Below are 16,051 nucleotides of genomic sequence, written 5' to 3' on the forward strand. Positions count from 1 at the left end.
TTGGTCAGAACAGGTGCTAGCAAAGTTTGTAGCAACAGTAACTATTCCGTGTACTCTCTTGAGCAAATTCACCAAAATATTCTCTAGAGATGAGCAGACCTGCAGAAATTATTTCCATTACATGTACAAATAGAGAATCTGACTATTAAAACAAAATATGCTTAAAAATCTGAATGTTTGATATCTTGAACTTTTTTAAATAATTGATGTTCATGATTTATTTTCCATATGTAAAGTGACTTATTTTTTGAAGTGTTCAAGTTATTTTGCCTTATACATTTAAATTTAAAGACATTGTGGATATAGGGAATTTCCTGTTCCAATGCAAGCAGGTGTGTCTGTGAATAGCAATACTTTGCTGCAGTTGTCTGGGCTGTACTCTTGAAAAAAATAACTTCAGAGAGCTCAAATTCTTCTGTTATTTATTACTACAATATGCCTCAGCTAGGTGGATGCTTGCCAGATTAGTAAATTCTTCTAAACCAGTCATCTTAACACTAAAATAATCTTAAGAGAAAAAGTTGTGCATTAATTTTGCCCTACTCTGGAAAGGGTGGGGCACCATTGTTGGAATAAAACAGCATGTCTGTGCAAATCAAGTGAAAACTGTCTGACCTAAGTGAGACTTCACTGTAAATAAGATTGGCCTTTATCAGCAGCTCTACCATTGTCTAGTTTGTTGACCTTTGATCAACACCAGCACTTTGTTCTGTAGCTGCCATTAACTGGCCTTTAAATTAGGAAGGGGCTATATTCTTTAAATTAGGAAAAGACTGCATTTTTCTGTGCATTTCTGTGATACCCAATCTTGCATAATGTCACCCTGATCAAGGGGACAACTCCAGGTACCATCAAGACTCACTCATAAGTGAAACATTTCTAGGGACACAAGTGGATAGAGTTTGTAATTTTGTGTGTTGCAAAGGCTAAGATGTTCTATTCTATTTTAGTCTTGATATAAAATCATAAACAGAGTCACACTGATCCTTTCCTGGTAAACTGATTGTTGAATCTGGGACACTTAATAAAGGAATGATAGTTAAGATCATCGCTTAAATGGGACTTTCATAATGACTTAGTATTGCATTTGACAGGATTGAAGCATACCAGAATTTGTCTAGTAAACTTGTTCCTTAGGAAAACATCACTATTTTTCTAAATTTAGGCTTCTTTATATTCTGAGTGTCATTTTACAAAGACATTATTAGAAATCTGCATATTTTGTATAAACATGGAGCATAACAGAGTTGCCTGCAAATATGACTTGATGCAATGGAATATTTCTACAGACTATTGACTGAAGATTCTAAGTTAATAGCTGAAGTTTGTGGGAATTAAAAATGAAAAAAAAAATTAGGTCCACCCTCCCTTTTAAATAATATCCCTGTTTTTTAATCTTCAGGAGATGCTAACTTTTGCTAATTGTATTAAAAGCGAGTACAAGCTATCTTGTATCTGCTGCAGGATGTTGTTATGACAACTAGAAGTTTTTTTGTGCAGAGCTCTGGAAGATATGATCATTTTTGGGCCAAAGTAGACAATATTCAACAATTTTAGTACTAAGTTTTTCTGTATCTAAAAGTACGTCTTGATACATGAGCAAGAATATCTTCAGCAGATTATCTACAATAAAAAACCCAAATATGTATAAAGGTTTTTTACATTTTGAGATTCATAAGAAACTTTTAAGTTATTATTAAAACAAAAAAGTAAATTTGATTTTTAAACAGTATTGACTTTTTTTTTTTTTATTGCAAATAAGTCTGGTTCCAGAGCCTTTTAGAGTCAGTGAGTAGACTCCAAGATTTTGGATGAATAATACTATTGTCTGTGCTGCTCCTGCGGAAGCAAAGAATGAGCTTTCCATTATAACTATGTGTATTTCCTGTATTTGCATTCCTAGTTTTCATTCAAATTTTCAACTATTCAGAAATATTGCCTAAGCACCAGGGCCAAACTCAGTAGAATTTGTTGGAATAGCATTCTGTTCAAAGTTCTCAGTTTGCCCTAAAGATATGTACATCCCTCAGCAGATACTTCACTCTTAAAATAGCTTTATCCCAACTCTCCCAGTGCCCATTCTTGCTCAGATGTACTCTTCCCTCCTGCCTTAAATGAAAATTTTATCACGTCTTATCCAGTCCTCTTCACACTTAATGCAGTTAATTTTGAACTGTTTTATGGACCTTTCAGTTTTGCACTTCAGTTTACCCCTTTAAATAATGCAGATGTTCCTCTCTGGGTTTTCTTCCAACAGATGGTTTCCTTTTCTCTTTTTTTCTGTAATGGTTGTCAAATACAAATTTGCTTTTAATATAAGGTTGCCTGCACCAGTTTCCTCATCAAGACAGCATTTCCTTAAATTCTTCTCAGCATTATTCTATATAGTTGTTCTCCAGAAATTCTACCATATTTTCAAGTTAATAATTATCTATTTCTAGGATGCTAGGCCTCACACAGCAAAAATTCAATTTCACTATTTCTGTTTCCTTTTAGAACAAAAATTTCAAATGGAGTGGAGATGTAGTCAGTGTTGTATGTATTGGTTTTTACCTCACTAGATTCTGCTTGAAAGTGTTTCAGCCCTAAGGAGAATTTAAGCAGACATTTGCTCTGAGTCTGTAAGATTTAGCTGTCTTCAGAACCAGTAGAATGAAAATTCAGTTTATTTTAATGCATGACTTGTTATCAGAACAAGTTAAAGTGGGTTTTTCCTTTCTTTATCAGTTGTTGGTAGATTTGTAACATGGTATGACAAACAGAAAACTGGACCAGTACTGCCACCATTAAATCAGTCTGGATTCTTAAGAAATTGTGGGTTTTGTTGGCATGAAAAGGAGGTGAAAAGTTACTGTGGTGTCTCAAAGAACAGAGACTTCTGTTTCTGTGCAGGAATCTGCATGGTGGACAGTGTCTGCATTCAGCCTTGAATCTAAATCTAAAGATATACTGGATCTAAATTGCTCTAAATTCTCATTAATCAACCTCTCCACCATGATGAGTAAAACATTTATCTGTTTTACAACTACAGGGTGACTAAACTAAAGGCAACAAATTGCTGTGTCATCTTTCTTGTCAACATCCATAAGTCTGATTCATTTAATTTATGGCTGTATACCAGAAAGAGCTGTGATAGGCCTGTAAGAAGTGCTGAGCATTAGAGAAGAGATGGTTTTTTGGTATAAATCCTGCAACACCCTGAAAACAGAGCCACTGGTCTCTGGAAAATGCTACAGCTGCAGTAAAATTAGAGACAGACACCCAACTAAAATTCAAGCTATATTTATAGATTTAAAAATAAATGAAAAATTAAAGAGAAAAATGCAAGCATAAAATGTTTTAATATACCATTTTTTTTTCAGTTCCAGTACAACATTCCATTGGACACAGGCCCTTACTGCACTCGATATCATCCTGTCAGAGCACCTTCCGTTACTGAGCAAGCAGCCAAGTTGAAAGATGTTGGCTGTTGTGTTGGCTGCTCCCTAGCAGTATAAAATGGCTTCATGGGCACACATTACTGTGCACATCTTTAAAGTTTTTCAAAGATATACACAAGGCACTTGTGGCAACAGCTAATGACATTTGGCTACCCTTAATTACCAAAGGCCTTTTTCTCTCCCATAAAGAGAAATTTTACTCTCTCTGAGAAAAGCCAGAAAAAAGAGGCTGCAGACTGTATTTTTTTCCAAGTGTTTTTAGTGATATTTTATTTATCCATAGTCCAGACAACGGACTGCTTGGAAAAGGGGAATACAAAATTATATGAGGCTAATCTACAGTGTGAGGAATGGATTAGTGGTCTAGTTTGGCCAAGCTTAAGAGCATAAACACTACAGCTTTTCCTTCATGTTGGAACTTCTTAGCACTAAAAAGCTTGTGATATCACCTGTCTGATAAATTTTTGTCCCCATCCAAGAGAGACAGATCTTCCTAGCTAGAAGAAGTTAATAGCACCTGTGAATAACAGTTACATCAGAACACAGTTGTACATCAGATTTGTGTTTAAGCGACCAACCGCGGCTGCGTACCTTGACTGAGAATGAGTCCTCAAAATGCTCTCTATCCTCTGCCAACATCATCTTTTTCTTGCTCAGTTTCTGCTTTAGCCAGCTGCTCCATGAGCTCTTCTTCACACGCTGTACCGTTTTTGTGGCCGTGCTGTGGGATGGGTAGAGCTGTAGGTCATCTGCATTACACTAGCACCTGATTCTGTGTCTCCAGTTCACTTTGCAGTTGCTTGGTGAAAAGATGTAAAATAATTGATCCTTCTGAGAATACACAGATGAGGAGTCTTAGTTTCTTCCACTGCTCCTTGAAAATGTGTATTATTTTAGGAAAGTATCAAATCCCTTGAGCCTAGTCTTTAAACATGTCCTTCTTTGAGGAAGTCTGGCAGTGTCATGGGGTTTTCCAAATTAGGTACACCATTTCCCTCATTTTCCTCTCTCTTTTTGCTCTTTATTATTATTATTATTATTATTATTATTATTATTATTATTATTATTATTATTATCATCATTATTATCATTATTATCATTATTATCATCATTATTATTGTCATCATTACCATCATTAAGAAGAGGGGAAAAAAGCATGAGAAAATTTAAGACAGTAGGGAGGAAGAATGAGAGGAATGGAATTATTTTCTCATGCAAAATCAGGCTTAGGATAAAAATACAGCGCCTTCTTCTTCAGGTGGAATGAAAATATTTCCCACTCATTAATTATGTTATATTTTAAAATTAATATATTTTATATACCAGTTTACTTTACTTTAATCCATTCCTAATTTATGCTGGATGCCACAATCTGCAAGACCTTGTTGTCTCTGAAGCTAAATAATGTTCCTTACTGATCTAACACTACATAAATGATGAACTAAGGCTACCCAAAGTCTTTCCCATTGATGCTTCAAGGAGTACTGAAGAGATCTTTCAGTGCACCAGTGTTTTTCTTGTCATCTTTCTTTTATATCTGCAGGAATATGCAATTCTGCTAATTAAATGTTAAACATAGTGGGGAGTTTAAGACTGGAAGGTAAGTCTTTGTTAAGTGCATAAACCACAAAGGAATAAGATGTTGCTATGATATTCTCTCTCTTCTTTTTTTTTTCCCATCCAATGAGCTTATCCAAATTAGAGAATTATGTGTTAGACCAAATTATTCCAGAGCATAATACAAAAATTCACAGTTCTTTGTAGTAGGTCAAATCCTGACCCTCCCACATAGGGGCTTTGACTTCATAAGAGCAATAGGCCTGTACTAGGTTTGTTGGAGTTCATTACGATCGTTTTTTGCAGGATTAGGAAATCACAAAGTATAAGGAAGGAATAAGCCTTTTTACCTGGGCAATCCATCAGTCATGAAGCCACCATTTTGAAGGCTTTCCAAAGGCAGTTCTCTGTCTCTTCCTCACCCTCCCAGTCTGTCTCAGAAATAGTTTATCAAGGACTGCTTCCTCTAGTTGAGAAAGTGTAACAGCTGTGCAAATGGCCTGAGCTTGTTCGTGGCATTTCTGCTCACTGATGTCTCCTTTAGTCTTGTGGGGATGGTACCATAAATATCACTATTTACTGGTCTTGTTATTACTATGCTGTGTCTTCCTGAGATTTTGGGAAAGGATGTGAAATGTCAGAATAAACCTTTCCATTATTGGCTTCTAATTTATTAGGCTCTTCATAGCTGGCCCTTGGGAAGCTTAATGCTGCTTGCAAAAGGAAGGATATATTACTGTTCACCATACCTGGAACACAGTAATTCTGTTATCTCTGTTTCAGTTCTTTATCTCTGCATATACATAATCTGCCAAAAACTTCTATGTCTGTTACACAGTAAATAAGGAAATGCTTGTTCCAGTTCCATGCTTCAATATGTCCTGAAAAAGTTTGCTTAAAAAAAACTTGCCTTGCATATAAATGAGTTGGAATGGAAGTATGTTTTAAAATTTGTTGTTCTGAGTAATTTGAAAATAACTGAGAGAAATAAGTGGTAATTTAATACTAATAAGTGGTAATTTTAAGCTTGACTGCTGTTACCATGGGTTGTTGAGGGATGGATAACTTGAGCAGGAGGGAAGTATTTATGTAGTTTTCTGCAGGAGTTAACTAAACAGTGTGAATTTTTTTGCAGCACAATTTTCCCTACATAAAAAACTATGACAAATAATACTACTTGGAGGTATAGTATATGCTTGTGCTAAGTGTTTCCAGAACACTGGTTCTAGTGCTGTAATGCCTCAGATGCAGCTATAATATATTTCTGCTGAGGGCTGCAAACCTGCATGTTTGCAATCAGAGTTGCATGTCATAGGAATTGGTGATAAGCAGGTATGACTAAAGAACATAAAAAAAGGTCTGTTTGTATTTGGATATGTGTGTGTTTGCATACCAAATGTAAAAGTAGCCCTTTGCCTGTTCCTAACCCCTCTCTATTACAACACTTGCAATTTAAACACAAAGCAAAATATTGTTATTTTTTTTTCCTTCCACGGCCATAGTCCCACCTCATTCATTATATTAAAGAGACATGTCCATCAGAGCTGTTTAAATACTCTTGCAGAAAGCATGCTACAGTAAGTGCTGTTTGTTTTGGCTGTTTGTTATGTATTTCTGTTGTTTCTCATAGAAACAATTTTTTCATTTATACTCTGTTGGGTTTATCAATATTTGACTAATACTTTGTATAATTAGACAAAGTAATGCACTGCATGTATTTTCCTTCATCATTCAATACAAACCTGAGCTAGGTTTAATGTGTACATATTAACTTTATTAATATTAATGCCACTGCCTGAACATTTCCTTTCTTGAAGATATCAATTATTTTGATAATTTCATACTTAATAGCCAGTAGCATATTCAGAATACATATTCCAGTTTTGATGAGATCAAATAGACATGTTCCATGATGTGCATTATGCAAACAAAAGATATATAACTAATTTAAAAAAACCCTATCATGACAGTCAATTATAAATCATTTCATTAGCTTTCCAGCACTGCAGCTTTAGGAAGCTCCATCTATATAATTTGCTGTCTTGTACCTTAATGTATTAACTATTTCCTTTTAAAGACAGTAATGTCTGCCAAATGAAACAACAGAGCATGTTAATTCATATTTAAAGCAGGCATCCAGTTGTCATATTGCAGCACCACTAATTCAAGGCTGAAGACTTCTTTACTACCTGTTATGAATTTTAAATTAAAAAAAAACCCAACAAAAAACCCATGCAGTAAAGAGAAAGAAATACTTACTTGAGAAGGATTCTGCAAGCTCCGTTCTGCTAGTCCACAGACTGAAATGATGGAGCCAGATTTAGAAGTCTCTTATTAGGTGCATGCTGCTTCAACAGTTACAGCTTTTCTTTTTTTTTAAACTGAAAGACGGAATCGTTTTCTTTTGATGAAGCCAGCACAGAATATGCTGCCCACGTTGCTATGAGAGACTAAACTTGCAGAGCAAAGTCTGGCAATTTCAAAATAACTTACTGGGGGTCATTCACTCTCAACCTGCCACTGCTTTTCTGTGTAGTCATAAACTTTGGCAGCATCAAGCAAGATCATGGAATGTCACAAATGCAGGAAATTATCAGTTAGTCATGCACACTTGAGACTGAAAGCAATTGAGGCAGCATTGTTTGTGAATGTAGGTATGAAACCAAGTTAAGCCAAAATCTTTCCATTTGGAGCATCCACTGAATTCTCTTAAAAGGGAACAAGTTTCTGCAGTCAATCTGCAGTACCTGCTACTCTCCTGCTGCTTGGATGCTATGGCTAGAGCTCCAGAAGAAAAGAATGTAGAAACTGCCCCAAAGGGATTACATGAATGTGAAAAACTATGGGTTTTGTTTCACCTTTGATATTTTGGGAGAAAGACTATTAAACATAATATTTTTTGTGTGTGTACACAAACCAATGCAGTTATAAAGATATGTAATTATGGTTATAAAATCATCCATATGTATGGATATATAGTAAATATATGTATCCATATATTTACTGTATAAAACTATGCAGTTTTGGAGTTTCATTGATGTCAAACCATTACAATTATAAAGAGAGGTAATTATGGTTATAAAATTATTCACATGTATCTGTATATTTAATATATAGAACCACTCAGAGTTTTAAAGTTTTAGTGATATCACCATTTAAAGTATTTAAATGGTTTTTTAGGATCCTGTCTATGGAAGGACCAACACAAAAGGGTATGTCATGGTCCAATAGTCTATTATATCTGCATCTGCAGTATTGCACTGCATATATAAGTTTAGGCCTGCATTTTGAAACATATTTTGTCTTTTGCCCAAGAATGCTTTAGGATAGAGAGAGATTTCTGATGTATTTGTCAGTTGGAAATGCCTCTGAGTAGTCAGGTTTTGGCTGATTTGGTTTGCCCAGAAGACTGGACCTTTCACCCCTGACGAGGAGACAGAGGTGAGCTGTGATATTACCCATACTCTGCATCATTACCTTGCCAGCCTGAGGTGGGGAGATGGCCAATGTTTAGCCATACCCCATGCCTTGACTTGCAAAAAACCCTGAAGTGTCAGGGGAGAGGGAAGGATAACTGGCTACAGTTATTGAAGTGATTGAAGTGCTGCTTTTGAGTTCCTACCATGCATTCCAGCCAGAGTGGGCTTGCTCAGAATCTCTCCTTACAATTGCTACTTATCACCTGTCAGGAGATTTGGGTTTATTGCTCCCATTAAGTTTTGGTCACTGTACAATGTGAAACAACTTGGCTGTTCAAGGAGGCAGATCTTCACAGCATCCCAGGGGCAAACTTAACAGTAGCATCTTCCTTTCACCACAAAAAAACACAACTTGCTGTCAACACTTGCTTGTTGACAGGCAATGATTAATGCTTCTGGACTGACACTGAATTCAAAACTCAAAAGAAGGTTCTGGAATCTATCACTCATTGCTTCTAACAGCTGGTGCAAGGTGCAGATATAGAGCAGAGGTTTGTAGCTCATGACTTGTTTCTTCAGTAGTAGAGTGGCTCCTGCAACCACGGCATCTTGTAACAGCATCTCTACTTCTGTATCCATTCGTTTTAACCAATGGTGACATGGAAAATGTTTGTCTTCTCTTTATTCTGTTTGCTTTTGTGGTGTTTAGAGACTGTTTGGTTTAATATGTTGGTTTGGTTTTTGTTTTTTAATTTGTTGGTTTTGCTTTTTTTCCAGAGCAGTGAGGCCATTGGAAAATTCTGGAACAGTTTTTCCATTACAGGATCTTTTGACTAACAAAGTCTTCTCCTCAAACTCCATTGTATCCTAGAAGCAGGCTAGTGAGTTTGAACCATGTTTGAAAATGCAAATGTGTAGTGATTATATGTCAGGACCTCCATGTATGAGGAAGGGAGAAAGACCATTGCATTTCTTACGAAAATGTAACTTTTTTCTCATTGAGCTGACATGAGAGAAAACATGACTTCATTTGCAGATTTTGCTTTAGCCATTACCATATCTGCAACTGGGAGGTTAGAGAGAAAAATACTTGTCAGTGCTGTGTGCATATCTCTAAATCTTCTAGGCTGAAAAATGTTTTTCCAGATGTTATTGGTCAATTCCAAATTAACCCAACGGAACTCCAGTTCCAGTTACCAAATGAAAGTAAGTCAAGGCAGAAGAATTCCTCAATAAACGAAATGTCTCTCATGAGCTACAAATTACTTCTGTTTTTTCTACCTCCTTTTCCATTTCTTTGTCTTCAAGGATTGCTTTTCCTTTTGCACATGCTGGTGTGCTGTACCAAACAAACCCCTTGAGCAGAGTTTTCTCCTGAATCCAAAATCCTACTGTGAAGTCCTGTACAGGACACATGAAGTTTCTCAGGATAAAGGACTGGCACAACCACTGAGCTTGGAGAAAGATATAGGATTTATGATCACTGGTGTGGCTGAGGAAACAGTAAAATGATTGATTCTAAGTATATCTTGCAGAACACTGCTATTTAACCACTCATTCTTTCTCTTTTTGAAGTTTTTTTTTTTTTTTAATCCACCTTCTTTTCTCAGTAAAATTATTGCTAACAATAACCTCAGCAGCAGTAGGGAAAGAAAGTACAGTCAAGGCTCAACTTTGAATTTCAGCAGTAATGTGACCGAAGTCTTTGGCCTTGGCCTTTCATGGGATTTGAACTGATTTTAAAATTCATTCAGTGTGAGGGTTATGTCTCAAATGGTGAGAGAAAGAATCCAATGAAGCAGATATTTGTAAATTTGGTGTGGAAACAGGTAAAAGCAAAAGTCTAGGGCAGGACTAATCCCATCTCTCAGTTGGTCATTGATTGTACAACAGTTTATGGTAACTTTATGTGGACAATATTTTTATTGCACCGAACAGAACAAGGATTAGATCCTCCAGTACATTGCAGTTCAGCTTGGATGAATAACAGGCATTGCAACAGAAATACTGCCAGGAAACTTCAAGTATTTTCTAAGAGTCTATGAAAACTGTATCTATAATGAATTCAGGTAAAACATGTTAAAAGAGTCACAGCTGAACAATAATAGGAGCTTTGGAAAGTTCAGTGTCCAGTGTCTATTAGTGTCACCTTCTTTCAGCATAATGTTTTGAATCCTTGTTATAAATACCCTCATCACCTCAAACTGAGATATAAAATAACCAGAGGTTAGTAGCTGGAAAACTGCCCAGTGCAAAAAAAAATGTAACACTAAAATAAACAGTAGGTTTCCCTGAAAAAAATTGTTATAGAGTATAACAAATTCTTAAGAATTTAGAAATTTTACTAAATTTCACAGAATCACAGAATCGATTGGGGTGGAAAAGATCTTAAAGATCATGTATTTCCAACACTCCTGCCATGGCCAGGGTCACCTTACACAAGACCAGATTGCTCAGAACTCCATTCAACCCTGGAAGACTACCAGGTATGGGGCATCCACAACTTCTCTGAGCAACCTGTTCCAGTCTCCCAGCACCCTCACTGCAATAAATGTCCTCCCAATAGCTAATTTAAACCTGTCCCATGATGTATGTATATACATACACTTACATAAATGTACAAAATGTACAAGTGTACAAATGTAAACTTATATAAATGTACAAAATATGTACACCTATTTTGATTTGCAAAGTAATTAATTCTTTCATGGGAAAGAAGTCAGGAACACAGTAAAATGGAAGAGCCACTTGTGTTTTAATATAGGGTTTTTCATTAAAGTGATCAGCCTTTACAATGAATTTAACATCTTTAATTGGTTTTGCTTATCCTCCCTCCATTGAATGATGTAAGCAGGAATTTTGGAGAAATAAGCTTACCCAGTCCTTTGGTGAGGACCCACTCCTATGGGGAGTATTTTCAAATGCTAGGACACAAAATGACAGAAGGGGCTTGGCAATGGGCTTCAGAATCCTTCCCTGACGGTCCAACAACAGTTCAAAGTTTTCACAGCCCCAGGGAGAGAGAAAGGGGGCATTGATGTCCCTTTGCTAACTCAAAACCTACAGAGGAAAACTGTAGGGTGCAGCCAGGGCCAGAGGCTCCCAGAGGCACCTCTGAGCCCTTGCCTACCAGAGCCTTGTGTTTGCCCTGTGCTGTCTGTCTGTGTCTCTCGGCCAGCCTTGGGGAACTTCATATGTGGTTGGTGACTGGAGTGGATCACTGAAAACAGAAGTCCCAGGAAAGATTGGTCCTGCAATGCTTTATATTGGTGCAGCAGGACTTTTGGATAAATATAAAGTCATCCCTTAAAACTGACAATCTGGGTATTTGCTGGGTTTGACCTCAGTCTACAAATAACCTCAGCTGCTTTGAACCTCCATTTCTAAAGAAAAAATAAAAATGCCCAGCTTGTATCCTGGAGACCTAAGTTGTTCCTTGGCTGGGGGATTGTTCTGTCTTTCAAAGTCCTCTGGGATTGTTCAGCAAAATAAGTGTGTCTCATCTGGCTGCAGCATCACTGTCAAGTGTAATCGAATATGGGGAGAGAGGAGATAACCTTGAAAGAGGGGGTGTGCTGCAAAGTCAGGCAGTGGAAAGCAAGTTCCCTTTCACAAGTGCACTCCTCTTCCCTCCCCCCCACCACGTTTATCATTCTCCACACATAGCCTGCTATCTGCACATCAGTCACGCTCCACTCCCAGCAGCCTGGCTACTGCACACCTACGCACAGATTCCCACAGTCTTCATTCATTTCACATTTGTGTCAGCATCTAAACACCTCTATGGAAACCATAGCATGCGCAGAAAATTAATGTTGGTAATGAGAGCATTGGTGAAGAGTCCACTCTTCTCCTGGGAGATGGTCATTCTGGACATTAATAGGTTGGATTTTGTGTTCCAGTAAACCTCGTCACTTTTATTATTACAAAATAAAAGGTAAAAAAAAGGCAATTGCAAATGTCATATGTAATGACTTCTGAGAAATACAAACTTTACTTTTGTCAAAAGAAACATAATTTGATGGTGTCAAGCTGAGAACATTATTAAAAGTAGGGAATATAATATTATCCTGTTGAAGGCATTGACAACAATATAGCTTGGAGCATCTTGGACTTAACCTTGGGTCAGCAATGCTAAGAACATGACCTGTTACAATCTCTACAATCTTCAAATTTCAAAGTATTTTGTTAACTCTGCAGATAAAGCATTCTGCTAAACTAGAATGCTTTTGGATTTTATAAAGTATTTTTATATCTCTTTCTTTTTTTTATGTTGCTCCAAGGCTTTATAGATTTTCAACAGGATAGCATTCTTTATACCATCTGTAACCATCATTTTTCCAATACGTTGCCAATGTTGCTTTTCTAGTTATTTCTCCTACAATTGCCACAAGAAGATCCAGGGAAGGCAAAATAGCAAAATCAGACCCCAGATGCCAAAATGATTTGTGAAAATGCATATATCTGTTAAACTCTATTTAGACAGCTTTTCGCTAAGTATATTTAAATTATGGCCTTATGTCATGCTAGCTAATGTGAGAAAACACATTAGTCTTCCAAGCTATAAACATGTCTGGTTTCTAGAAAAAAGTTACTTTTTAGAACTGACATTGTAGAATTTTTCTAATTGGTCTTAATCTCGAGAAAAAAAGAATGCAAATTAAATAGTATGCAGTGTTATAAGGCATTAAAGGCAGGAAATATTACTTGTGATTTAGACATAATGTCACTTCTTGGTATGAAGAAGTTGATTGACTACTTCTAAAATAATTATTCTTGCTTGAATGCCTGAGGAAATATTGATTGCTTTAGAGTTGTGTTTCATCCCATGACTTAATACAGCTAGTGTTTTAGGGCCTTGTTTTGAACAGCCTGCTTTATTTAGGAATATGAAGAACAAACAGAACTTTCTAACTCACCAAGATCCCCCTGTAACCCTAACCTCAACCATAATCCAATACCCATCATCTCTGAAAACTGAAAATTATGTTTCAAGGTAGGTGTCATTAACATGCTGCTAAATGGGACGTGACATCCCATTCTACCATGGAGCATGGCAGTTGCAGGTTGGTAATAGTGTGGGCTGTTTTCTTTGCTGAGATGTAGTGTGTCTCTTCCAGGGATTGATGGATTACTTCTGCCAACAAAGAACACCAGAATTCCTCACTGGCTAAATGCTAACAGCACAGGATCAGAATTCTTAAGGTAATTCTCAAAGGGAAAATAAATTTTCAACTTTTTATGCCACCTATCATATTAATCAGCCCATTTTTAAAATTTATGAGTCTCATAAAATGTATTATCTTTTAAATATCTAACAATTTATTTAGATTTCTGATCATGGAGTCATGTGATTCCTGGATTTAATTTATAAGAAGAGGAATCTGTGCTTTAGAAAAAACACCTGCTAATGTTGCAACTGCATAGAAATGAAAGTAGGAAACCCCAAAATAAAGATCCAAAATTTATTTTAAACCAATTAATTAATTTGTACCATGCCTGACTCATAAAACAAGTTTTCATTAGTTGCAAATGACGCTTTGTTCACATTGCAATTTGCAGTTTAAAGACATTTCAGCACATGATGTAAACAGCATAACCCCTCAAAAAACATGAACCAGCTCCAAATAGAATTAATGTGTTGGAAAGTGCTGATCTAGACTAACCCAAATTGCTCTTGGACCTATTTGATTCTACTGAGGAAAAATAATAGCATCTGCTGCAGAATGATTAAACTCAAAAATGCAAGTTCTAGGTGATCCTCAGTAGGTGCATAGATACTAGAGATAAATTTAATAAACTTTTAGTAAGTTTCTGGCAATGAAAAGGCTCAAAATGTCACCATCCAAATGGTTATGTATGGATTAATGTTCAATTTTTAATCATCCCAAAAATTCAAGGATCTTCAGATATTTAGACTGAGTTGTCATTAAACTGGCAGAATCCCATTTAACTGACAGATATCCCATTTAGGATTGTTACATAAGAACACTGCTGGATTGCCCCTGATGCCTTATTGCAAATCTGCCCATAGTGCTGTGTTTCAAACTTCCATAATGAATTTGGCAAAGTTGTGTTTTACACAATAGTCTGTATTTCATGTCTTAACTGTTGAAGAATTACTCTGTTGCTGCTCTTGTCCTTGATGAATGTCCCTTCAGAAACATATTGTTTAAAGAAGCTTTCTTCTGCTAAAATAGCTTTTATTTCTGTCAGCTTACTCTGTCAGATCATCTTTTCTGTGCTGTCAAGAGGATTATAATGAGGTAGGTGGCATTAAATGATACAGAATAGAAATTCACAATCAGTCTGGCGAAAGTACTCAGGTAGTGATGAAGGGTTGCAGGGGTAGATAGTGGACCAACAAAACAGAGACTCTCATTATTGTATTTTCTGGTTATTGTTGCTGTATGTGATATTTTCCTCTTACCTTCCCTCTTGCAAATCATAAGAATTGTATTTGAGTATTCATGTTTATTTTGCTCAATAGACTTGTGAATCAAAGTGTTTCTTAGAGGAGAAAGTTTGTTTATGGGGAGGTCAGATTTTTACTTTGGTACCGTATATTGCTCCAGGATTTTGAGAGCTAATAACCTCTGCCCACATTCCTACTGGGAAAACAAAAATGATTGTCGGTCGTTATTGTCACAAGGTTGGATAAAATTATATTTTACATGGAATTTGCACCTTTGGGGCCTTTTATTCCTGCATAATATTTTGTGATTCTTGAGCTTTAAAAAGAGAAAAGAAAAACACTGAGGAAGAGAAGCATGCTTACAAAGTTCAGAGCAGCCACCCAGAGCTCCCAGGACAAGCATGTTATATGACATATAAAAATCTTATGGTAAACAGTAATTAAGAGGACTAATACTGTATCAAACTCTTGAATGAACAGAAATGGCTGCCTGTTGCAAATGAACTATTTTCAAAAGTGTGAAACTTGCCATAAGTAACACAGTAGACCACAGGTTAAGAGGGGAAATCTAGCAGGTAGCAGGAATTTCTTAGAGAGATTATCATGTGTGGGATAAAAGTTTGTATGAAAGAAAGCAGGAAGGATGGATTCATGAAGCTATTGAATTAAGAAAATGGATAAATCCTCATCCAGTCTAGCATACTTACAATATGCTGATGTTTTCAGGCAATTTTGATGAAGATATTTTGCTGATCTGAATGCAAATTTGAGTATTTCAGACAGTTTTATGATATTAGAAGATGATAATTTTCAGAAGTGCTCAATGTTACTGCTATTTAAAATTCAATCAAATCCCTGATGTTTCAGTGTGGTAGTAACCAAGCCTCCAGCACTGTAATTTTTTTGAGACCCACTAATACACAGAACTAGATGACTGTTGTCTCCTGATAGTGTTTGCTGACCTGAGGCACCAATGCTTTTCTCAGGGGACAGTAGCACTCCTTGCTTAACAATGTCTTTGGTCTTTTCCTTTTCACCCTTGGAGGAGGAGTTGCTTATCAGCAAGTTCCTGGGCCACAGTGACCATCCCAGATCCCTCTGGGTGCATATCTGATTTGGCCAGCAGTTTTCCGATGCAATCCGTCACCTTATTTTCCAGATGTCAACAATGTTCCTGGCTTGGAGTGTGTTCAGAGAGAAGAAACAAGCAAAATGCTGCT

At 36.5% G+C, this 16,051-nt stretch overlaps 1 protein-coding gene across 9 annotated transcripts in view; it reads right to left on the minus strand.

Annotated features, from left to right (window-relative positions):
* BEGAIN (brain enriched guanylate kinase associated) overlaps positions 1-7,387 on the minus strand; it is a 158,572-nt gene extending 151,185 nt beyond the window's left edge. For 2 of the 9 annotated variants that reach the window (XM_036384214.2, XM_054515208.1), the window contains exons 1-2: positions 7,257-7,384; positions 4,032-4,161 (exon numbers count right to left, since the gene is read on the minus strand). In XM_036384214.2, coding sequence (XP_036240107.1) covers positions 4,032-4,082 — 51 coding nt within the window. In that variant the 5' untranslated portion in view covers positions 4,083-4,161; positions 7,257-7,384. Of the gene's footprint in view, positions 1-4,031; positions 4,162-7,256 lie in introns of those variants that run through there. The other 7 variants (XM_054515207.1, XM_054515209.1, XM_036384210.2 and 4 more) reach the window with 7 other exon arrangements.
* Between the last annotated feature and the right edge of the window lie 8,664 nt (positions 7,388-16,051).

Source organism: Molothrus ater, chromosome 6 (assembly GCF_012460135.2).
Source record: "Molothrus ater isolate BHLD 08-10-18 breed brown headed cowbird chromosome 6, BPBGC_Mater_1.1, whole genome shotgun sequence".
NCBI lineage: Eukaryota > Metazoa > Chordata > Aves > Passeriformes > Icteridae > Molothrus > Molothrus ater.